Genomic DNA, 23,100 nt, shown 5'->3' with positions numbered 1-23,100 from the left:
ACCTACTTAAGACCCCAGATCACGACTGTATGTGGCTGTGCTGCTTGCCAGTTTGAATTTTGTCACTCTGTGATCCCATGAACTTCTAAGTATACAGCCATGCCCAGATTATCTCACTTGTGGCCCCAGGGCAGGCATTTCCTACATGGGCCCCACCTCACTGTCATTGTGACTGATCTGCGCTGCACACTGCAACTGCCCAACCCTTCAAAATCTGAATTACCCAATCCTAATGAACTATGCCAGTGGGTCAAGCTGTATTACATGGGATATGTAATTGTAGATTTTCTGAAATTCCTGGATTCGCCGCATGGTGTGAGCTCAGCTTGAGCAACACACACCCGTATTATTCCTCCAAAGTGGGCATAGACTATGTGGCCACCCTTGTCACTATTCTATATAACGGAAGTGACTGGACTGCACTGTTGCAGTGTACCTTGCTTGGTTGATCCCGCCCCTCGCTGGGGGAGAGAACTGGTTCACTGGGGCTAGCGGAGCCCATCGCAGTTGACTGTTTGAGCAGCCCACCCCTCTCTGCAGTATGCATGTTCGCCAGGGAATCCGCGAAGCGCTCACGTCCCAGCAGTGTACTTCACCGGCCAGAAACCATCTACTCAAGAGCCGAGGATAATAAAAAATTGGATGTGGCAGACGGACCGGAGGAGGAAAGCCCAGAGTGACCGCAGGAATACAGTATTACTACAGGAATACAGGCTGCCTCTATCCTCTGAACGTGGACAATCATGCATGTGCTCTTCTGGGGCTTGGGGTTCCTACTATTCCCTGATTTCTTGAATGTAGTCGCATCTTCGGGGACACTGCTTTTGAATTCCAGCGCAGGTAAAGTATCCCGTTCTGACAAGCCCGCGTCTTTCACCCCGGGAGTTATTTTGTAACTCTGAAGGCAGAGAATGAATGAGTTTTGAATCCAGTCAAGCACATGACCTGCAGCAGTTCTAGGTGCCTAACGTTCACCGGCTGAATGCAGTTTATTTGCAAGTGCTGTACAGCTGCTTTTTCACATTATATTGTAAAACATCCGGATTGTCTGTTTGATGCTGTCGGGCTGTTGCTTGATCCCTCACCGCACTGTTATTCGTCTGCCTTTATTCCACAGTAAAAGAGGAGCTCGGCGCGTATGAGATTGTAACACCGGTGCGGGTGAATGAAGCCGGTGACAAGTTTCCAACCAGTGCGCACTTCAAGAGGAAAAGGCGAAGTTTGAGCGAGGACACCGGCAATACTACGGACCACTGGGCCTCGGCAAATATCCACTACAGGATATCTGCTTTCGGACAAAACTATCACCTCAACCTCACGCTGGATTCGGGGTTTATCGCACCTCTCTACACTGTGACAGTACTTGGAGTACCGCGAGGAAATAACATAACGGACTTTGCCACAGATGGGGAGGGAGAGGAGGAGGAGGACACGGAGTTAAGGCACTGCTTCTACAAAGGGCATGTAAATGCACATGCAGAACACGCCGCAGTCATCAGTTTGTGCGCCGGACTGGTGAGTTTTTACGCACAGCGATGCATTTACGACCGGGTGGTTTTTACTTGTCCACCACGGATGCTTGATGCTGTTGCTTATACAAACCTTGAAATGGTGCTCCTCAATTGTCTTAGGAGATAATAATAATACTAATAATAATACATTTAAAACTTTTGCGCGCAACCTGCCTCTGATATTGACCGTGCAACAAATAACATAGTTACTGCATTCAGTAAAGTTTCACTAAGAATAAAAAGTTTTAGCTATGTATATTTTGTACTCATTTATGTGGGCGCTCATTCGATTTTGACGATTCTTTTAGAAAAAAAAAACTTTCTGAGTCATTGAGGGGTTTATTTCCAGTAGGATCGTGTCGTAGGGTGCCGTCAGAGACTGAAGAACTTTCAAAACAAAAGAACAGCCGTGCCGACTTGCGATGACCACACAGTATCATCAAGTTTAATAAATACATACATCTTACTCCCATGCCCCCTCTCTGCTCTCTCGGTAATCGGTGACGTCTTTACGCACGCTGGCGGAGCGGTAGTACGGGCGGTACTGACGTCATCACAAACTCGTCCAACTCCCAGGCTGAAGCACGAGTTTCGGCACAGAGCAAAAGTGCACTTATACACAGAAAGTCTTGAGGTGACAGATGCGAACAAGGGGTCAATTCCTTCCCAAATGACAAATCAAATACAAAACGCCCTGAGTGCTCGGCTCCACAGAGGGCTTTCGGGAGCTGAGCTGACATTTATGGAGCATATCTCATTATTTATTCAAGACCTCTGCGGGTACATATATAATAAAACAGACTGCCTTTTATTTTTTTTACATCCTTTTTTTTTTTTTTTTTGAAGGAACTTGTTGAGAGGTTCTCTTATGCCTTGCCAACTCACCAGGTCAATCAAAGTGCAGGTCCTACCACAGTAATAGGAATTACTGATGGCAATGTTAGCCGGAAGCATCCCTTGCTAAACCACAGTCTCCCTTTCTGCACATTTTTGCACATGCAGCAGCATTCAACGCTTGCCTGATAATAAGTCTTGTCGTAGTTTATCATCAGGAAACACATAATATGGCTTTCCACTGAATTTTTATCAGACCCCCCTCAGCTGGCACGTTGGTTCTCCTCAGTCAGATGTGCTTGGCTTGGCAAACGCCTTATCTGGAACATCACAGACCTCCAAGTTAACCAGTCACGCTAAACGTGCCATGCGAAATACATAAAACAAGGATTTACGCCTGCTTTCCAAGGACATACAGTATGACTCTTGATAAACATCACAGGTCTCACTGGCATTATCCATTTTTGTACTTATTTCACCGATTTCTGAAAGCCCCTTTCGGCAAAATGTTGCTTACTTTCTCTCTAAATAATCAGTAAGCCATATTGCATTGTGGATTACACTGTGGACCCATTCCAAAACGATCTTTAAAATATGATTCCCTTGGACCTCTCTGTGTTGAAGTTCTATTTATGTTTGTGGAAACAGGAAAGTGATTGATGGAGACTAACTGCTGTGATTTTTTCCCCCCTCTTCTACCCAGTTTGGCACTTTCAGGTCTCCAGAAGGGGACTATTTTGTGGAGCCCCTGCACAGCTATCAAGGGGAACACTATGAAGAGGAACACACAAAACCTCATATTGTATACAGGAAAAGTGCCCCCAAGAAACAGACATCTGGGGAGACTTCAAGTTGTGACACTTCAGGTACGGTGTGTTGTGTGAAGAAACGATGTGTGTGCAGTTTAGACTGACAAGTTCCTTAGAAATATACCCACCATATACACGCATACTTGCAAACCACATCACGTACGTGCAGAGCTCTCACCCACTATCTTCCTCCTGGCAAAACAAATGTGCTGCTGCTTTTGAGCATGGATGTCCGAAACAGCAAGCGTACGCAGCCACACGAGTGTTTGAGGCTTCGCCCACATGTGGATTGCCAGCACAGACTTTTTCATATTTCATTCACGTGTCCGTACGTGCGCGCACCCTTTAAACTGGTTCCCACAGACGTAATCGGGCATTATCATTGCGTCACCCAAGTCTCCGCTATCAGTTGCAACAGGAACCAATTATGTAATAGTAACTGAGCTTATTGTGCTATTACAGTGATTGTACCAGGGTACTGCAGAATCACATGTCGCTTGTCGTGGTATTATGTCTGGATATTGAGGGAGGAAATTTACTCAGTGGTATTGATTTCTAACATGAAATGCACTTTTTTTTTTAACTATTTAGTGATTTTGTGCTATTTATAAATAAAATGGTAAACTGGCATTATAACCTACTTTTTTTCAATAAGTAGGCAGTGAGAGGTTTGCTGTCAGATATAATGTCAGAGCCTGCACGATGTAATCCCTACAGCCATTAAAGTGCAGCAGTGAGGAAGCCTCCCAACTCTCACTCAGGAAAAACCATTTGTAAGTTCACTCTTGTATCTTCCCCATCTCAGTTTACTGGCTGGACTTCCTGTTGACTCTTGCACTTCCTCTGCCTCTTTGATAAGAGAGCTGGGTAGACCCACTGCCATGAACATATAGTGTAAATTGTATACTGGCAGAGTGATGCCAACGCGAAGCGGTCAAATAATCAAACCTAACAAAATAAATCAGGGAGTATTTCTCTTTGTCCACGAGAGATCTCTCCGGAGATGTTTGCTTTCGCTGCTTATGTACAGTAAATATTTGTGTTTCTCTTTTGATTCCGCCGTACTGTATGTGTGTGGGAGCGCACACGTACACTTGAAACAAGGCGGCCACTTTGGCAGATTCAGCATTTTGTAAAGTTTCATTTAAGACACGTGTCTTTGCAGTGTTCAAAATCGGGAAATGAAAAACTGGTTTGTTGCTTTCTTATGCGTTTATGAATAATGTCCATCCTGGCTTTAGCATGTGCACCATAAATTGGGCTGTTCGATGCAATCTGTGCGTAGATTTTAGCCTAGCATGTGATTGCTGCAACTTCTCAAATGCCATGCACACAAAAGCAGGTAACTTCATAGCCATCTGATCGTAGTGTACATATACAAGTGGATTGGCCGCCATGCATGTCTATGTATTAGAGTGGTCTAGAGAGGGCGAGCTGCTGGAAAGAAGTGCTGGTGTTCTGCAGTTTTGTTGCGGATGATTAAAAGCAGACTAACATCTCTTCACTGTTGAGAAGTTTTGCTGCCCAGCTGTTGAACTGCCCTCCTTCGGAGTGTGCACAGCATTTGTGTATCGTTCATTTAATGGCCGGCTGCCAGGTTTACCTAGGCTGAACTCTATACCCTCTTCTCTTCCCTCGCCTGAAAATGGGGAGGGGAGGAAAAAGCCCAAGCAGCAGTGTTCATTTATCAATGCACGCTTACAGAAAGAGAAAACGTATTTTAACCGTACCCACTTCCAGACGCCCATAATGCGTCACCGACTTTGAAGGCACAAAGCACAAATTTGGCGTGACTGCAATCACATCCGCTTCATAAACAGTAACTTATACGTTGTCTTTTTTTTTTGACTGAATACACTTCGCTTCAGCCCTGTACCTTTGTGTATTTACCCATGCTCCGTTCCCTCTGGCTTCTCACTCTAGGACACAAACACAGACAAAAGAGACACAAGCAGAAGAGGAGGCCAGCGGCTGGGGTCACCGGAGTTTTTAATGCAGCCCCTGTGGTCAGCGCTGACATATTCAGTGACGTGGAGTCCCTGAGTGCTGGCCTGGCCAGATCAGAGAGCAGCAGCGCTAGACCGTCAAACGATAGCAGCGGTGACTCAGGACCTCACAGGAGATCAAAGCGCTTCCTCTCCTACCCGCGCTTTGTTGAAGTCATGCTGGTGGCCGACAGCAAAATGGTGGAGCGTCACGGCAGCAACCTACAGCACTACATACTCACATTAATGTCTATAGTAAGTTGCTCTATTTACCCATGTATGTAGACAGAGAGGCTGAGAGGAACCTAAGTACAGTACCTGCTCCAGTTTGCTGTTTGTGTTGCAAGCCGCTGCGCCTGCTTTTTTTTTTTTTTTGAGGAGGGCTGTGGGAGGGTAAAGGGCAGCCTGGGGCAGCGGTAAACACCACTTTCAAACGGCCAGGGTGAAGAGAAGGCAGCTTGAAGGAGAGCCTGTGTGACAGCTGTGATGAATGTTAAAAAATAAGCTCAGGTATGTCACATAGGCCGCATACTCTCAGCCACTTCAAATACCGGCTTCCTCAGGCGTCTGGAGCCGACAGTCCTCAGGGGGAGGCTGAGATGACCTATATTCTGTTCTTGCCAACGGCTGCCTTCTCCACAGGGGCTCGGGCTATTATCAACTTGATCCTCCAATCAACCAAATTCCTTTTTACTTAAAACTGCAAAAAAAACCTGCCTATGGGAGCTGACTTGGGATGGCATACTGATTCTGATATTGACTCATCCTTGCAAGTTTTCATTCAGAGGTGTAAGGTGATGTTTTCTTTCCGTTATTCAGGTATCTTCCATCTACAAGGACCCCAGCATTGGCAATCTGATCAACATTGTGATTGTAAAGTTAGTCATAATAAACAATGAGCTGGTAAGTCCGCTACTTCTTTCATTTAATCTCAGTGATAACAAGTTATTGGTTGCACCACTGACTATTTCTTTTTGCACGTTCGTCAGGAGGGTCCGGTCATTTCCTTTAATGCAGAGACGACTTTAAAGAACTTCTGCATCTGGCAGCAGAGCCAGAACGTCCTGGATGATAACCATCACTCCCATCACGACACCGCCATCCTTATCACCAGGTGCGAGAACAATTGTCAAGTTTTTTTTTTTTTATCTGAATGCAGAAGGTAATTTAAGTACATCAAACGATTGGAATAAGTATATAAAGCGATGGTTCAGAAGGTTCAAATGTGGTGCGAACACAGAGAATCCCCTATGAGAGGATAACCGTTATTCTGCTATGCAGCGCCATTGACCCTGACTCATTATCTTTAACTTCGCCACAGGCAGGACATCTGCAGAGCCATGGATAAGTGTGATACTTTAGGTAAGTGGATTTTAAAAATTAAGTTGATAAACTTGCAATGATTATAATCACGCCGTGAATTAGGGAGAACTTAAGTGCTCCCCTTGTTGTTCAGGACTTGCAGAGTTGGGGACAGTTTGTGATCCATACAGAAGCTGCAGCATCAGCGAGGACAACGGACTCAGCACTGCCTTCACCGTCGCCCACGAGCTTGGCCACGTGTAAGCATCGTCCATCACCCGTACTGTCAACACTTCTTGCTAGTGAAAGTTTTAGCTTAGGCTGGACCCTGACACACTGTCAGGTGTCTCTCCAAGAATCCATTCAAGTCTTACCAGCAGATGGAAACCAAGGCGAATCACAGCATTTGCTGTTTTCTCAGTATTTAGTGACACTTGTGTGTGTGTGTGTTCTGATCACATTTTCCAAAATATGTGCCTGCCTTTTAATTAGAGAAGAGATAGACTGTAAATTAGAGTCTCAGAAGTGAAGTCAAACCACTGCTTGAGGACACTTGCGTTTCAGAAAACTCCAAATCAGTGTCCAAAGTCGTTAGTCAGTCAGAGATGGGGGTGTTGGCCCTCCACAGTGGAGACTGTTACAGCCCTCATTCTTCTTACAATGCCAATACTCTGCAATATTTGCAGTGGCAACCTTGAATTAGTTTCAAAAAGCCAGTAACACAGTAATACAGTTGTGACAGAGGAAGTGTAGAATCACAAAGAACCACTATTTGTCTTAGTCTGAGAAACTCAATTAAAAGCGGCCTTTGTTCCATTTATCTTATTCAGAGCTGTCAAACAACAACGAGCAGAGTTATTGGAAAAATTAACAAAATATCAGTTCATTGTCCCACACAATACGTTTTCTCTTTTCTTTCTGCTAGGTTCAATATGCCTCATGACGACAACATCAAGTGCAAGGAGGATGGAGTTAAGATTCAGCAACATGTGATGGCACGCACGCTGAACTACAACACAAACCCTTGGATGTGGTCCAAGTGTAGCAGGAAGTACATCACAGAGTTCCTCGAGTATGTCATCCTATTTTCTTCATCATTTGACCCCGTAGGAAGTTGTAAAATACACTGAAACTGACCTTCAAAGCTCCAGCCAGATATGTTTTAAAACGTTTGCATTTAAAAAGGATGTGTGCGATTCCGTAAAAGCCACTTTTGGCGACAACAGCATCATTTCAAGGTAATGAGGACAATACAATGCCTTCGTTTCTCAAAGCTGTTGCATCCTGTAGTTTCTTTTCTTCCAACGGCTCATCTAATGGCCGGGAAAACAAGAAATCTATATAAAAGAGTAAATGGGCCAAACAGTATGTGGTATTATGGGTATTATGACAAGGTTTCCCTGCTTACAACACACTGCTGGCTGCATCTGCATATGTCAAGATTCATATGTACAGAGAAATGACCACTCCGGCTGTACTGAGTGTGCTTTCTGTCTGTTTGTGTCTCTTGTTTTTCTCTTTTTTTCTTTAAGTCATTTTATTTTTATTTCTTAATAGCACCGGATATGGTGAGTGCTTGCTCGACGAGCCCGTTTCTAGGCCGTACAGTCTCTCGCAGCAGCTGCCTGGGCGGATATACAATGTCAATAAACAGTGTGAATTGATATTTGGGCCGGGAACGCAGGTGTGCCCTTATATGGTAAGAGGAGCCGGCGTGTGATTATGAACTGTCATGTTGCACATGTGGGTTTGTGAGGGGAAGCCTCTAGAGTTGGGATGAAGTGCTGCAGGGGTCTGCGTCTGAGTTTGAAGCCTTTGAGATCACTTTGTGTGTTTAGCACCATGTTAATGATTCCGTCTGTGAAACAAGCAAACAGAAAGACATTTAATGGGCGGATAAACATGAAAATCTTTTCATCTTAAGATTTCTGCCAACTCCTTGAAATTTGATGACGCAAAGTGATTAAATTAAATTCTGTCTATTTATGTTGGTACAAATACTGCAGACGTAGATCTAAACTATGAGTGCCACTGTGGAATATTTCCCTGACCACAGGATTTATGCCCCGACTGAAAAGTCACTGGCTAAGGAACACATAGCAAATGAGGTGCTGGCACAGCACTAACACTTAGTGTATGTGCCCGTGTGTGTGTGTTTTTATTAGACTCAGTGTCGGAGGCTGTGGTGCACTAGTCCAGAGGGTGCCCAACGGGGCTGCAGGACCCAGCACATGCCGTGGGCAGACGGCACCGACTGCTCCCCTGGAAAGGTAAGCTGCTTAAAAGAGCAAATTTAATCGTAGTTAAAGGTAATCTGTTTTAACAACCGAATTCCACATTTCTTACGTCTTTTACTCTGAACACTCATATGGTTCTCTGTTATGCTCTAACGTCCCTCGCCACATTATTTTTTCTTGTTTTGATTTTACTCCTTTTCCAGTGACTCATGACCATCAAAATTGTTCGCAGGCGTTATAATCCGGAAAGCGAAATGACAAAAGGAAACAAGTTTCCAAACACAGACCAAAAAAAAAAAAAAAAAACATCCTGGTGTTGACACACGTGTAAACTGTAGTAATTGAACATGGCTGACATGTAAGTAGGTGCTGTAAAGTTGTGAATGATGGTTGCTCTCCAGGCCACTGTCTTAACGTAGCTTTTAATTAGGACTTTCTCACTAACCCGTCTCTTCCTGCCACTGAGGGTTAGAGGACATGAAAGCGACATGGGCTAAAGATACACACACACATGTTGAAACCTCTTGTGTTTACACCAACCTCTCGTCCCATGTCTTGCCAGAGTGCACCGCACTCAACACTTAAAATGAAGTGCGTTTTTTTTGAACAGTGTAAGATTATCCTCTTGTTTTGACTTGAGACATATTTATTGACTGTGAGCGTGACATTTTCTGCATTGTCTGCTCAACAGTCAGTTATGAAAATGGCTTTTTATAGTTCCTCCTCAAAGCACAGTTGAGTTGATAGATGTTGCCACTTTCATTGGTAACATTGTTTTTCCCCTTCTCTCCTTTTTATGCTCTCCTAACTCATCTGTCTTTCTTTCCCCTTGCAGCACTGCAAACATGGGCTGTGTATTGCCAAAGAGCATGACGCCACACCTGTGGAGGGAGCATGGGGAGTGTGGAGTCCTTTTGGTACCTGCTCACGGACATGCGGAGGAGGCATAAAGATTGCCATTCGCGAATGCAACCGACCCGTGTGAGCAGTCCATTTCTTTGTAGTCGTGCATGCCCAGTGGACCATGTCTCCATCTAAGCTGCCAAAGTCAATGTTCCATAGATCAAACCTCCTTGAGGGAATTCTTTCCATAGCTAGTGTTCATAAAACAAGCTCCCATAAAACAGGCTGATCTTACACGGTTGTTTCCTGGAGATATCTCAATGTCCCTGAATGTCTCCTTTCATCCCAGATTAATGGACAGATAAAGAGGAAAAATGGGGCATTATGAGAATGAAACAGAAAAAAACGTGGCAGTTACATACTGTAGGTGTGTGCGACGGTGGGCGGCAGGCTGAAAGGACGAATGGTCAGATAGATGAAGTACACCGGCATGCTTACTATAGCGTAAATAATTTCCTGAATTACTCCAGTGATGGGCCACTTTCATGTTTTCACTGTCAGGCCCAGGAATGGAGGAATGTATTGTGTTGGTCGCCGCATGAAGTTTCGTTCCTGTAACTCGGAGCCCTGCTCAAAGCAGAAGAAGGACTTCAGAGAGGAACAGTGTGCTGCTTTTGATGGGAGGCACTTCAACATCAACGGTCTACCTCCTAATGTTCGCTGGGTGCCTAAGTACAGCGGAAGTGAGATTCCTTTTCCTTTGTTTTTCACTGACACACTATACAAAGTGACTGATTCCAACCGGTACTAAGTACTTCCTTTTGTCTCCTCTGTCAGTTCTGATGAAGGACAGGTGTAAGCTGTTCTGCAGGGTGGCCGGCAGCACAGCCTACTATCAGCTCAGGGATAGGGTCATTGATGGCACGCCATGCGGACCCGATACCAACGACATCTGCGTCCAGGGCCTATGCAGGGTGAGCGTTGAGAACACACTTCCTGTGCAGTAACTGTCTCATGTTACTTCATCCTTACAGTGAATATGTTCCCCAAAAAATATTTCAGTCTTTTGCCAAACCAGACTGTTTATTGGCGCAAACATGTGAAAGATAGATTTTTAGCTTGAAAGCATGATTGCAAACATATTCTACACATCAGTATGGTTATGGAACGCATCAGTGGGCTGCTTTGTGTACATGGCGAACAACACACGGAGTCTCCTTGGCTGCTCCAAAGCTAAGCTCTACATTCTTGACGGATCACAAATGTGTCTCACTACAAGCAGTTTTCGTGCAGAGCAGCCCATGCCAGATTGGAGTGCGTTTGCTTGATGGAAATGTTTAGCACATCCGTGCCAGTGAAACTGCAGTACATCAATAAATTTACTTTAGATCAAGGGTCTTCAACATTTTTCAAACCAAGGACCCCCAAACTGATGGAGCGATTAAGTAGGGACCTACTATATGTGTTGTATATTAGACTCGGCCTACTGCTATTTATAAATATACATTTTTTATTATCAGTTTAATAAATAAACACCGTGAAGCTATTCCTATCCCTTTACTACAATATGTTGGATTCATTTAATGTGTACTGAAATGAGGGGGGAAATAAGAAAAAAATTATACAAAAAATGTCTAATCAACCAAAGATTTTGCGACCCCCATACAGTACCTAGGGGTCCCCCTGTTGAAGACCTATGCTTTGGATTATTTTTTTTTACATTTTCTATATTCTATTAGCATTAACTTTTCATGTGGCATATGAATATTGCAGTTTTGAACATTTGTGACCTTTATGAATATCAGTCAAATCTCCCCGTCCATCAACTTTTTCTGATATCGTGTCTTCCTCTCCAAACTTATTTTACGCTGTTCTTCCCTGCTGCCTCTCTGCCGAGCAGCAAGCGGGCTGCGATCACGTTTTGAACTCCAAAGCCAGGAGGGACAAATGTGGCGTGTGTGGAGGCGATAACTCCTCCTGCAAAACTGTAGCAGACACCTTCAACATTGTACGCTACGGTGAGCTACAGCCACTTTTGCTACACCATCACTCTCCATTCAGTACACATAACTGACAACAGCAGCTGTTATATTGCTTCAACACATTCGTGCCTCTCCTGGCTCATCAAAAGAATAGCACTCGGGCTCACTTCTCAGCGAAGGACCTGAGCCTGGTATGCTAATGATCTAAACACGCTGCATGCAATTTGCAGGCTATAATGAAGTTGTGCGAATACCCAGTGGTGCTACAAACATAGATGTGCGTCAACACAGCTACTCAGGGAAACCGGAGGATGACAACTACCTCGGTAAGGCATCCAAAATTTAGTATTGTGACTATGTATATACACTGATGCTGATTCAGGCCATTGCTGATGCAATGTGCCACTAATAATGTTGTGTCTCCACCTGTTCATGCGAAAGACTGTGTTCAGGCTCAGTTACCTTCCGTATTCCTCAGTAACGTGAATTTTATTTTCCATTTGCCACCATTTGTTGCGTAAGGGTGTTCATTTCGGTTATGGGCGGCAGTTTGGGGCCCAAAGTGGGGATGACTTCTTAGGATTTTAACGCTACTCTCCATGGCCATATTAGTGTAATGTGTGAAATGATGAGGAAAGTAAAGGCAGGAAATTAGCTCCATAATCGCATTAGGTTGAATAAGTGCAGAGCACTGGCTATTGAACAGAAAAGAATGTCTCTGGATTGGACTTCTTCAGGAAGAGAGGATTATTTTAGTCCATTAAAGCTTCCCCGTTGCCTACTGTACAATTAAAATGCCCCTGTGTTTCTAAGTACCATGTTACATGCAAAGTTAATGCTTTTTTTTTTCAACGTAGCTGGTTGCTCTCTTGAATACACCAAGATTTCTACCGGCTAAGCAGCAATAGTTTGATCTTGCTTCAGTTACTCTGTTTGTGTCCCTGTAGCCATATCGAATAGCCGTGGAGAGTTCCTGCTTAACGGAGAGTTTGTGGTCAGCATGTTCAAAAGGGAAATCAAAGTAGGAAATGCCATCATTGAGTACAGTGGCTCTGACCATGTCATTGAGAGGATCAACTGTACCGACCGCATCGAAGAGGAGATCATTATCCAGGTAAAGCGTCCATATCAATAATAATAACCAGTTTAAGACACAACATGAGACAAGAGGAGCTTAGGTGCTTCTACAGGCTCGGTTTCCAAAAACTCACTTTGGAGGATGTGGATCATCCGTGATATTAAAAATCTATAATCTCCCTGTATTGAAATGTGTGTCATATTGCCTGCGATTTCCCCAGGTGCTGTCCGTGGGGAACCTTTACAACCCAGATGTCAGATACTCCTTTAATATCCCTATAGAGGATAAGCCTCAGCAGTTCTTCTGGGATGCCTATGGGCCCTGGCAGGAGTGCAGCCGCCTGTGCCAAGGTGAGGGGGAGGCACATGTGGTTGGCAGGGTGGGGTGATGATAAACGGTGTGGTGAGAGTAAAGAGAATCCCCAGAGATAGACACGTAGAAGAGAGAGGATTGTTTGGCTAAATTTGACGGGCTCGTGCTAGACATATAGCTTTCAAACGGGTGATTGAGGTGCAGCTTTTTAACATGCTATGGTAGACCACCTTCTGTGGCACAGCTGTGGATGTGCCCGAGTGTGTGGATGTGCGGAGGCGTATTGCAGGTAAACTCGAAAACTTGCGTTACAACTTTGCTTTAAGCATCCCTTTCTGGATGTTTTGACACTGCTCCGAGGGATCAACCAACAGTAAATTCCAAAGAGAAACCAAGAACTTCACAGTTCAAAGCAGGATAAGCAGCTAATATGTAACACACCCAGCAGGGGCCCAGGTTCTCATAGCACTGAGCTGCAAAACTTGGTAACACCAGGTATTGATGTGTAAAGGTTTATATCTGTCTTCATGTATGCAAGCAGTAAAACATTCTGTTTTATTTGAGCAAGATGTCGACGCACATAATTCCTTGCACGGTCTCACAGTGTCTGAGGTCAGGATGCACTGTTTTATTTGAGGACGAAGTTAACCCAACTCAAGAATTTCATTACATTACCAGGTCAAATTAAACATGCAACATGAGCAGAATAAAAAAATTAAAAGCCCAAACCTTAATAGTCACTTAATAGTTGTGGCAAAAAAAAAACATGAGGGGGGCCTTGAGTTTTGAAATGTCCTTCATTTTTGTCTGTACAGGAGAGCGCAAGCGGAAGATTCTCTGTAGCAGAGAGTCGGACCGGGTGGTGGTGTCGGACCAGAGGTGTCACGGTACAGCTAGACCTTCTGTCATCACCGAGTCCTGCAACACCGAATGTGAACTCAGGTTTGTATCACTAGTTTAACCAGCCTTTAGCACCTGTATGAAGCTTATTTTCAGGGTTTAATCGACATACCTCTCTTGTCCCAGGTGGCACGTGGCTCGTAAAAGCGAGTGTACGGCCCAGTGTGGCCTGGGGTATCGTACCCTGGAAATATACTGTGCCAAAATCAGCCGCACAGATGGCAAGACCCAGAAGGTTGATGACCGCTACTGCAGTGGCCAGAGGAAACCTGACGACAAGGAAGCTTGCCATGGGGACTGTAACCCGGGTGGGTGGGAGTACTCATCCTGGTCAGAGGTACGATTGTTGTCTCGCAGGCCAAATGTTTGCCAGGGGTTTACCTCAAATTGTGTTCGTGTGTTTACACTTGCTCAAACGTTTGCATTGCAGTGCTCCAAGAGCTGTGGTGGGGGAACCCGCCGTCGAGGGGCGGTGTGTCGAAAGGCAGCTGATGCCGGTGGCGATGAGAGCAAATGCAGTCAAAGGGACAGACTGACCGTCCAACCCTGCAATGAATTCCAATGTCCACAGTGGAAGACGGGAGACTGGTCTGAGGTCAGTAGCGTAGTATTCTCTATTTCTGTTGAAGAAGACAAGACTCATTATTTACTGAGTGCGTGTAGTTGTAATAAGGAAGTGGGGACATTTTGATGATATGTTTCTTTAATTTCCTGTTACATAACATGTATACTGTACATGGTGTGTATATAGTTTACTCAAGTAAAGTTTACGTAAAGCAAAACAGACTCTTGTGTAAGTGCTATAGATTTAAGCCAGCAGGGTTCTGAGCCAAATGTTAATTGTGCACGTCTTAGCTTCTGGAGACTTACTCCGCTCTACAAATGAGTGTTGGGAAAGTGGTGATTGCAGGGTAAAATCGTACTTAACTGCTGCACAGTTTGCACATCGTAGAGCGAGGGGCTTGCAGAGCTGTGGGCTGCATTCCAGGAATTTTTTAGATCTCCCATGTGGTGCTGCCAAAACACTTACTGTACTGTATACATATGGACTGTACTCACACATAAATAAACACCGTGGACCTGGTTTTTAGTCTTGTACAACCATGGTTTAGTGCATACCAAGAGATCTTGGAACTTGAATGCTAGCAGGCTCCACGCTGCTAAAAAATACAGTTGCTATGTACTGTATCATGCTGCACACAGAAAGTATCGATGTATCATGAAATGTTCCTCCTTCAGTGCCTTGTGACGTGTGGGAAAGGCTACAAGCACCGTCAGACGTGGTGTCAGTTTGGTGAAGACCGCCTAGATGATCGCTTTTGTGGCTCGTCCAAACCCGAGTCAGTGCAGATGTGCCAGCAGCAGGAGTGTGCCTCTTGGCAAGTCGGACCGTGGGGACAGGTGAGCCACCCCAGTGCTTATAGAGTGTACAAGTATGCAGGAGACAGCAATGTATTCTTTCTTAACCCTCTGGAGTCGACAGACGCGCCGGTGCATCCAGATCACATGACCAATTTAAGACGATGTAGCAGCAAGATGCAGCGTCACTGAATCTCCATTTCAACTTTTGTAGAAAGTGCTAACTTCAAACTATAGACCAGATTTTAAATTGTGTTGATAGGCCAAGTAAAACTAGAATTATTAGAAATAATTTACGCCACACTTTTTTTCTGAATATTGCAGTCGTGTTTGGTGTGGGTCTGGTGCACAGAAGAAACAGTGAAAAGCAAAACGCTAGCAAGCCGAGATCGCTAGCCAGCTTTCAATGCTCGAACAACAAAAAAAGATACCCCTTTCCTATTGGTGGAAAAATGTATCACATCAACCAATCAGGAAATGATGTGTCAGTGGATAGTGTTGTAAATTGTCCTAAGTAGCTGTGCCAAAACGGTGGCATTTTAATAGAAATAGTTAACTTTTTCCCTACTCTGATTTTATGGTTTTAGTGTGGTTTTAGGTCCAGTGTGTTGATACAGTTTGTCATTTTTAAGATGAAATAGAAAAGTTAAACCAAAAGTAGTCAAAAACAGCCGATTATACTCTGGCCTCCAGAGGGTTAAGGTTTGTCAAACAATGTTACGCATGTAATTCATGAAGCCAGTTGGTGCTGAGATGCCCATGCATAGACTTTGTGCTGCTGTGATAGGACGTTACAGAGTGCATCTTACTGGGTACCTGTTTCCCGTTGCTTTGATGAGCGCGTTCTGTCAGTTTCGGCATGCCTGGATGTGGGGGAAATCATAACGGGATGATTACAAACAGTGACAAATTGACTAACTGTATTATTCACAAATCAATGCGTATACGTGATGTCATAAATGACATCTGCACCTAGTATAAAATTAGGTCAAATTGAGTCACTTACAATATCATAAACATTTAATAATTTCGGTTAATTTACTGCAAAAAATAAAAAATTAAGCTAAGTTCTTTTCCCTGGGCATTTAAGAAGGTGTCCTGCATATCTTGATCAACATGCGCTGCTTTCATGTACTGCATATGAGATTTGGGAGTCTACCCAATTGATGGAAAGCAGTGCAGCAGTTGTTTCTCGGTTTAATTCTCCCCAGATGTAAACCACGCAGAGGACTCAAATAAGCAAATCTCACCATTTAGCATTGACAAGTCGCTCTCCTGTTCAAACGCCAAAGCAATTCTTGGAAAAATAACAATACAAATTCTCTGGACGAATTATTACAAAGCTTTACACGAGAAGGCTCACGGCTCTCGATGTCTCGTTTGTGTACAGCATGTGCGCAGGACACCCAGAAATGTGAGATATTTTTGTCTCCACCGCCCGCCTCTCCCTAAAGGATGAGCGCACGCTAAGATATATTTGAAGCACTTTAATGAAGCGTGGTCAGATGGTAGCTGAAGTTGCTGCCACACAAGTTTGACCCTGTTTCGGTGAAGGCAGTGAACCAGAAGAAAAAGAGCCGGGCAGTACCCACTGGAAAACAACCAGTGCGATGTAGACGAGCATCTTCTTGTGTATTAGATCAGTGAGTCTGTTGTCTGTTAAAAACTCAATTGTCAAAACCTTTTTACTTAATTTATTTGAACCGGCTGTATTTTGCTTGCTTTGCACAAGTTTCTTTTTGGCTCATCTTTGCTAATGTTTCCCAACCACTCTCCCTCTCTTTTTTTTTCTCTCTTTGAACCCAGTGCACTACCTCTTGTGGGCCAGGCTACCAGATGCGAGCAGTGAAGTGCGTGGTCGGGTCTTATGGCGTTGTCATGGATGACACTGAATGTAATGCTGCCACCCGGCCCACCGACACCCAGGTAAGGAGGGGGGGTTAGCTTCCTTCCTTTCTCGCCCATAATCTCTTTATCTGCTCCATGCTGCGAGAGCAACGGTTTTTGCATGGTTCAGTGTGATGAAAGAAGAAAGCATCCGTGTTCACGCACACTTCTAACAGACCCAGATAAGCACACGTATTTCATTTCCACCTGGTCTCAATAAAGCTATTTTTCCTTATCTGATCTGGTAAGAGAAAGGCAGAGGGAAGGTATAGCAGCCTCACTGTCTTCACATAAAGACGCACAGATCTCACAGAGAATCCCTCAAATCTAGTGTGTTATTTTTCTTGCATGTTATTTTTCAAAATCACCTTACTTTCATTATGTAACAGACACTTGAAGCATGGCATGTTTTTGTCTTAAGTCTGGTAAAGCATAGACCGTCGACAGGGGGTCCGTGGAGGTACTGCAGGAGGGTTGCAAAATCTCTATATATTTTTTAAGTTTCTCCCGCAAATTCAAATTTCTTTAGATATACATTAATGTGAATCCCTCATATTCTATAAATGGAGGCAGAAGACGATCTCTTTCAGTCAGAACTCATTTAGCGATACAGGAGCCACTGTTTCACACAGAGCGCCACCTGAGACCTGTCAATCAAAGCCTTATATGCGTAGTAAGACCCACCCCATCACTGCTGAGCCAATCACGAGGCCGCATATTACATGCTAAGTCTGTAAGGTTCCCCACAATTGGCCGAGAGCCTATTTAGTCCCCAGGTGAAATCCCAGGGGCATGCTGCAATATTAGCAGAAACGAAGCTAACAGTGCACTAGCACTAGGCCAAGTTTAATATAGAACAGATATGGTAGGTAGGGTGTCCCTCCTTAATCTCATTTTGGGGGTCCTTGACTTTAAAAAACGGTGACAAATATGTTTAGCTTAGTTTTCAGCACATAAATAACTAGTATTTGAGGCTGTTTCCGTCAGCTAGCTTAGTCTTCGACTAAACCCAGGTAGGAGCATACTTACGCTACCAGTCAAAGGTTTGAACACACCTTCTCACTGAACTGAATGAGGTGTGCCCAAACTTTTGACTAGTAGTGTATCCCATATGCTAATTGAATAAGTTTAACACACACACTGTTGGGACCAACTAAAATGTGAAACAAACCATATATTTTAACATATGATGCAGCTGTTCTTTTGTCTCTGCTCTTTTGTCAAAGCAACTTTAGTAACACTTTATTTGAAAATGTAGGAAATATACCCAGTGTCAGCATAATGAAGCAAGCGCAAATAATATTGGCTGAAAATGGTGGTTGGCCCGATGCTTCAGCCAGAATAATGGTCAACGCAAGAGCCATTCTGGTCCTCTAAGGTTGAATCTTCTTTTCAAAATTTCACTTAGTTGCGACAGTGATCCACAGAACTCAGTAAAACATAATTCAGCGACATATTTCAAGTTCAAGCTCTTAATGGACCTTCCTCACACGTTCTGCTTAATCATTTGTGCTGGTATATCTGCATGTTAAGTGTGCGCGCGCACACACACACATACACAAAGTGACACAGAAACACCAAAGAAACTGTAGTTCCTTTGAGCTGAATGAAAGTTTTGTTTGGTCAGCATGGGGCGTAGAGCCATTTGAGAGGGCTGAGCATGCAGACCCAGGATGAGGCCCCTCTCTAGTCGCAGCAGCTCTTAATTCCGGTGCCTGGGTCGGCAGAGACCGGTGACCAGTGACCCTGAAGCAGTTGCCCCACCTCGTTGTGATTCTAACCAGCCAGCCATGAAGTGGGCCACCAGGCCACTAGTCCCACCACCACCCGCCACCAAGCGGGGCTTAGAAAAAGAAGGGCAGTTAGACAGAGAGATGGAGGGTTGAGTACAAGGAGAACAGCCGCGGAGATGCTTTCCTCGATATTTAAACACAGATACTGGAGAGATGTGTCCGAGTTCCTTATGTCATCTATAAAAGCCTTTGTTTATACATGCACAATATGAATACAACAGGAAGCGTGTCCAGAGATACAGAAATCCTATTTGTTTCTGTTAGGAGGCAGAGTGTGGAATGTGTAGTCTACTCAGAGCCCGTTCGACCTGATTAAGGCCCTTATTTCTAGAGACAGGGGGTCAGAGGGCATGAGAGGGCATGGGGGAAAAAAGAGGAAAGGGCGGAAGGTGAGAGACAAGGGGGTGGATTAGGGGTGGAGTTTACAACCACGCCAGCATGGGCATTGGAGCCCTGAATACCACTCCACTATGACCTGTTATGACAGGGATCAGGGCTTTATGCTGAATGGCTTACTGCCACAATCCATAGTTTGAACTGACGGGGCGGACCTTGTTAATGTTGTTTTGGTAAGGTAGGGGGAAGGGACTGATGGGAAACATGCTCTCAAATGTAGAGCCTAAAAATATAGTTTAAGTCGCTGACGACTGTTTCATGTTAGAAGAGCTATCTCTGATATTCATGGTATTTTGTGGGCAGGAGCAGGTGTTGTTACAGTATATTCATTTTGTTAATCGCTGCATGAATGAGTGTATGTGTCCCTTCTTCCACAGGACTGTGAAATAGCCCAGTGTCCCAGCAGCCATCCTATTCCCCCAGGAACCAAAGTCCCTTCCCACCAGGGCCACAAAACCCAGTGGCGGTTTGGTTCTTGGACCCAGGTTGGTGGTCCTGGCGCATCTTTAAATTTGATTGTATATTTATTGCTTTCCACTGACTCACCCTCTCCCCTTCCCACAACAGTGCAGTGCCAGTTGCGGCAAAGGGACGCGGATGCGCTACGTGAGTTGCCGTGACAACCAGGGTGGCGTGGCAGATGAGGCGGCATGTGCCCACTTACCAAAGCCTCCGGCCAGGGAGGTGTGCCTGGTGGTGGCTTGTGGGCAGTGGAAAGTGCTCGAATGGACAACGGTAAGAAAACCCCACACAATCAAGCTGTTGTACATTATCTCAAAATGTTATGCTGCTTGAGTCCAAAGTTATACTCACACTTGCACGGTGTTTTACAGGACAGATTTAAAGGAATGAAAACATCCTGTTAATCATTTCCTCTCAGGTCTGCATTGTGTTATTAAGACAGTCAACAGAGTTAATTAACCTAATTTGCATCATCAGTATTTCCATACAGCTGTTTTTCTTCCTTTAAAAAAAATTAACCCCCCCCCCCCCGATGCTGACAGTGGCTGTACATGCTATGTAGATGTTAGTGCGAGCAATGATGTGGAGACGGGGAGGCGGGGCTGGGGGGGCTGGAATGCAAGCGTGGATTGAGGACAGGAGGAGGGCTGCAGCGAGGCTAGACGAGGAGTGGGTGTTTGTGTGCATGCGAGAGAAAGAAAGACAGAGAGAGGAGAACTGAGGCTGAGGCACGAGTTTCTGGGGCTGGTAGATGTGAGGGGCTGCAGCGAGGGGCTCTGGTCTTGTTTACAGATGTTTCTCATCATACAGTGATACAGCACAGTCAGCTTGCAGGTCTGGTCACCATATACATGCACATGAGTGCGCGCAGACACACATGCATGCACGCCGACACACAACAGTACGGAGCCAAAGACACTCATTGACCCCCTCAGAGGAAGCAGTCCAATCCCAAGGCCAAAAAAGATTTCAGAGGCCTATCCCAGCCACACACAGACGCACAAGCAACACACACTAGATTTACTGCCTAATACCAAATATCCTTCTCTGTCTGGCAGTGACAGGACACTCCCACACGACAGGTTGTTACGGTTTGCAATATGTTGCCTAACAGTTTCTCTTAGTGTCACATCATATACCTCAACTTTATGTACGTGGAATCGCCTCAATGTATCTACAATCATGTGAGACGTTGTGACAGAGCTGTGTAAACCTCTGGATAGTGTAACTAGGCCAGGTTTTCGAGGAGAAGGCTGTTGCATAAACATAATAGATCATGTTATGCAACGCAGAAAGTGGACTCTGCTAGGGAGAAGCTAAGGGAGACACCATTAGGGCTTGATAGAATATCCGCCCTGGGTTATTTTCCCAAAAAATGTCTTAGTGCTTGGGTCCGTCGACCAGTGCAAGAGCCTGTTAAAGTGGAATGACAGATATGTCTGAATCCTGGACACCAAGTCAAGTGTTAAGTTGGTGATGGAGCATTTTCTGCTTTGGTTTGCTATGGTTATTAGTTGTAGTTGATCCTAGCATACAGTGAAACAGGTCACCAAGCTCAGTGTTGTTCCTGGTGAATTTCCTGGAAAGTACGGTGTTTCTGTATTTGAAGCTGTTTTCTAAAACTGAGGCGTATTAGGTCGTTGCCGTCCGTTTGGCCCTTGTCGAAGGAAAGGTATCTGAACCTGGATTTGAAGTACCTAACCAAGTGTCTCCAGTTGTCACAAAGATCCGTTTACATCCACACAGCTTTATCGATCTATGCTCAAAACTCGACTTTCTGAATGTGGTCATTGCCCCAGTTTACATGCAACGGAGAAAATCGAATAACTGACGGGAACATGTCCTCCTCCTCCACACTAGGTGGCGATATGTGTCTCGTCAGCAGGTTAATACCATGTTAATACGGCCCCCTTTCCAGTTGACCTATTACATCATACAGTAAACAAGAGTAGTTCATGTGGCAGACTGGCATTTAAACAACAATCAGATGGATAATAGTACTCTTTTTTAATCTCGTATGTAATGTTCACACTACTTGTGGTGCAGAGAAGATGTGCGCTATCCCTCAGGTGGTTCTATTACAGGCACTGTTTACCTTTTTCTTCTGTGACCGAATTTCTTGTATGTTTTTGTTTCGGGGTCATACGCCAGCAAGGTATTGTGGTGCATGCACACACGCGTTATCCAGTTCAAGTCTGATTAAGCGTATACATGCGGGAGAAAATGGATTTCTAATCGCATTATCTGGGTGTCTTAATCGGATAAGAAGAACTCTAATTTTAGCCGGAGTAATGGGTTTACATGCACTGAAGTTGTCCAGTTAAAGTTGGATTAAGGCAATAAGTGTTTTTTTTTCACTTGCATGTAAACGCACCGATAGAGAAAGCAAAGATAAAGCAAGATGTAGTTTGTTTCTTTAATAACATGTTTCAGTATCTGGAGAAAATGAGGCAAAAACAAAGTCATACAAATATATATTTTTTTAAATTTTGATTTGAGAAATAATCTACATGCTTGTGTTTTCAGTGCTCAGTAACCTGCGGCCAGGGAAAGACAACGAGACAGGTGCTTTGCGTCAACTTCAGTGACCAAGAAGTAAACGTCAGTGAGTGTGACCCAGACGATCGTCCTTCCACGGAGCAGGACTGTGCCATGTCTCAGTGCCCGTCCCGCTCCAGTGAGCCCCGATCTTTGCCGTCTTCACCAAACACCAGCACCAGGAGCAACCTGCCTCGTAGTCAATCCCACCAGTGGCGGACCGGACCCTGGGGCGCGGTGAGGCATCTTTCACTCGAAACGCAGTACATCTCTCTGGTTAATAAACCGTATGTGTGGGGTAGGGACCATTTGAAATGTTGCATTAAATCTTGTGCAGACAATCCTTCAAAGAAAGTAAGAAAATGAGGTGGCTGTAAACCGAGGCTGAGATGGAAGTTTGGGAAACTACTGTCCATTCAAGGCTGTTCTTTCCATGCACACACTTTTATTTGTGTATTTCAGTGAGCTGACTATATTTTCTCACAGGACCTTAAATCTAAAGAGCAATGTTCTGTCATGGTGAGGTCTTGGAGTTTTAAAGGTTCCTGTAGGTAGATTTTGTTACCTTTGGACAAAATGAGACGAGCTGTTTTTCCCCCTTTTCCATTTCTTTGTGCTAAGCTAAGCTAACCTTCTTCTGGCCATAGCCTTTAGCCATCTAAATATTCCTTTGAGATCCTAATGCAGTCTTCAGATGGGGTTGTACTTACCATGCTCACAAGAAAAGCCTACATGAACGGCCCCCTCTTGTGGTAATTATAACCTCATAAGTTGAAATTGTCCATGAGGTCCAAGTTGTGTTTAAGTCTGCTGGGGTTTTCAGAAATGGCGGATGGTTAATTATTATATTGTAAGTTTTCTTTCTTTATAAT

At 44.5% G+C, this 23,100-nt stretch overlaps 1 protein-coding gene across 1 annotated transcript in view; it reads left to right on the top strand.

The window, feature by feature from the left end:
- Positions 1-462: 462 nt before the first annotated feature.
- Positions 463-23,100, top strand: part of LOC125007072 (A disintegrin and metalloproteinase with thrombospondin motifs 9-like) — a 42,348-nt gene continuing 19,710 nt past the window's right edge. Inside the window, exons 1-26 of the mRNA XM_047583644.1 lie at positions 463-840; positions 1,118-1,515; positions 3,049-3,211; positions 5,078-5,394; positions 5,959-6,042; positions 6,129-6,253; positions 6,461-6,501; positions 6,596-6,701; positions 7,367-7,513; positions 7,999-8,140; positions 8,607-8,711; positions 9,514-9,659; positions 10,083-10,264; positions 10,359-10,495; positions 11,422-11,539; positions 11,734-11,829; positions 12,451-12,617; positions 12,802-12,931; positions 13,709-13,835; positions 13,920-14,130; positions 14,224-14,388; positions 15,033-15,194; positions 16,959-17,078; positions 19,606-19,713; positions 19,796-19,963; positions 22,217-22,465. Coding sequence (XP_047439600.1) covers positions 744-840; positions 1,118-1,515; positions 3,049-3,211; positions 5,078-5,394; positions 5,959-6,042; positions 6,129-6,253; positions 6,461-6,501; positions 6,596-6,701; positions 7,367-7,513; positions 7,999-8,140; positions 8,607-8,711; positions 9,514-9,659; positions 10,083-10,264; positions 10,359-10,495; positions 11,422-11,539; positions 11,734-11,829; positions 12,451-12,617; positions 12,802-12,931; positions 13,709-13,835; positions 13,920-14,130; positions 14,224-14,388; positions 15,033-15,194; positions 16,959-17,078; positions 19,606-19,713; positions 19,796-19,963; positions 22,217-22,465 — 4,011 coding nt within the window. The 5' untranslated portion in view covers positions 463-743. The remainder of the gene's footprint in view (positions 841-1,117; positions 1,516-3,048; positions 3,212-5,077; positions 5,395-5,958; positions 6,043-6,128; positions 6,254-6,460; positions 6,502-6,595; positions 6,702-7,366; positions 7,514-7,998; positions 8,141-8,606; positions 8,712-9,513; positions 9,660-10,082; positions 10,265-10,358; positions 10,496-11,421; positions 11,540-11,733; positions 11,830-12,450; positions 12,618-12,801; positions 12,932-13,708; positions 13,836-13,919; positions 14,131-14,223; positions 14,389-15,032; positions 15,195-16,958; positions 17,079-19,605; positions 19,714-19,795; positions 19,964-22,216; positions 22,466-23,100) is intronic.

Source organism: Mugil cephalus, chromosome 4, assembly GCF_022458985.1.
Source record: "Mugil cephalus isolate CIBA_MC_2020 chromosome 4, CIBA_Mcephalus_1.1, whole genome shotgun sequence".
Taxonomy (NCBI): domain Eukaryota; kingdom Metazoa; phylum Chordata; class Actinopteri; order Mugiliformes; family Mugilidae; genus Mugil; species Mugil cephalus.
This window is presented reverse-complemented; position numbering and strand designations above follow the sequence as displayed.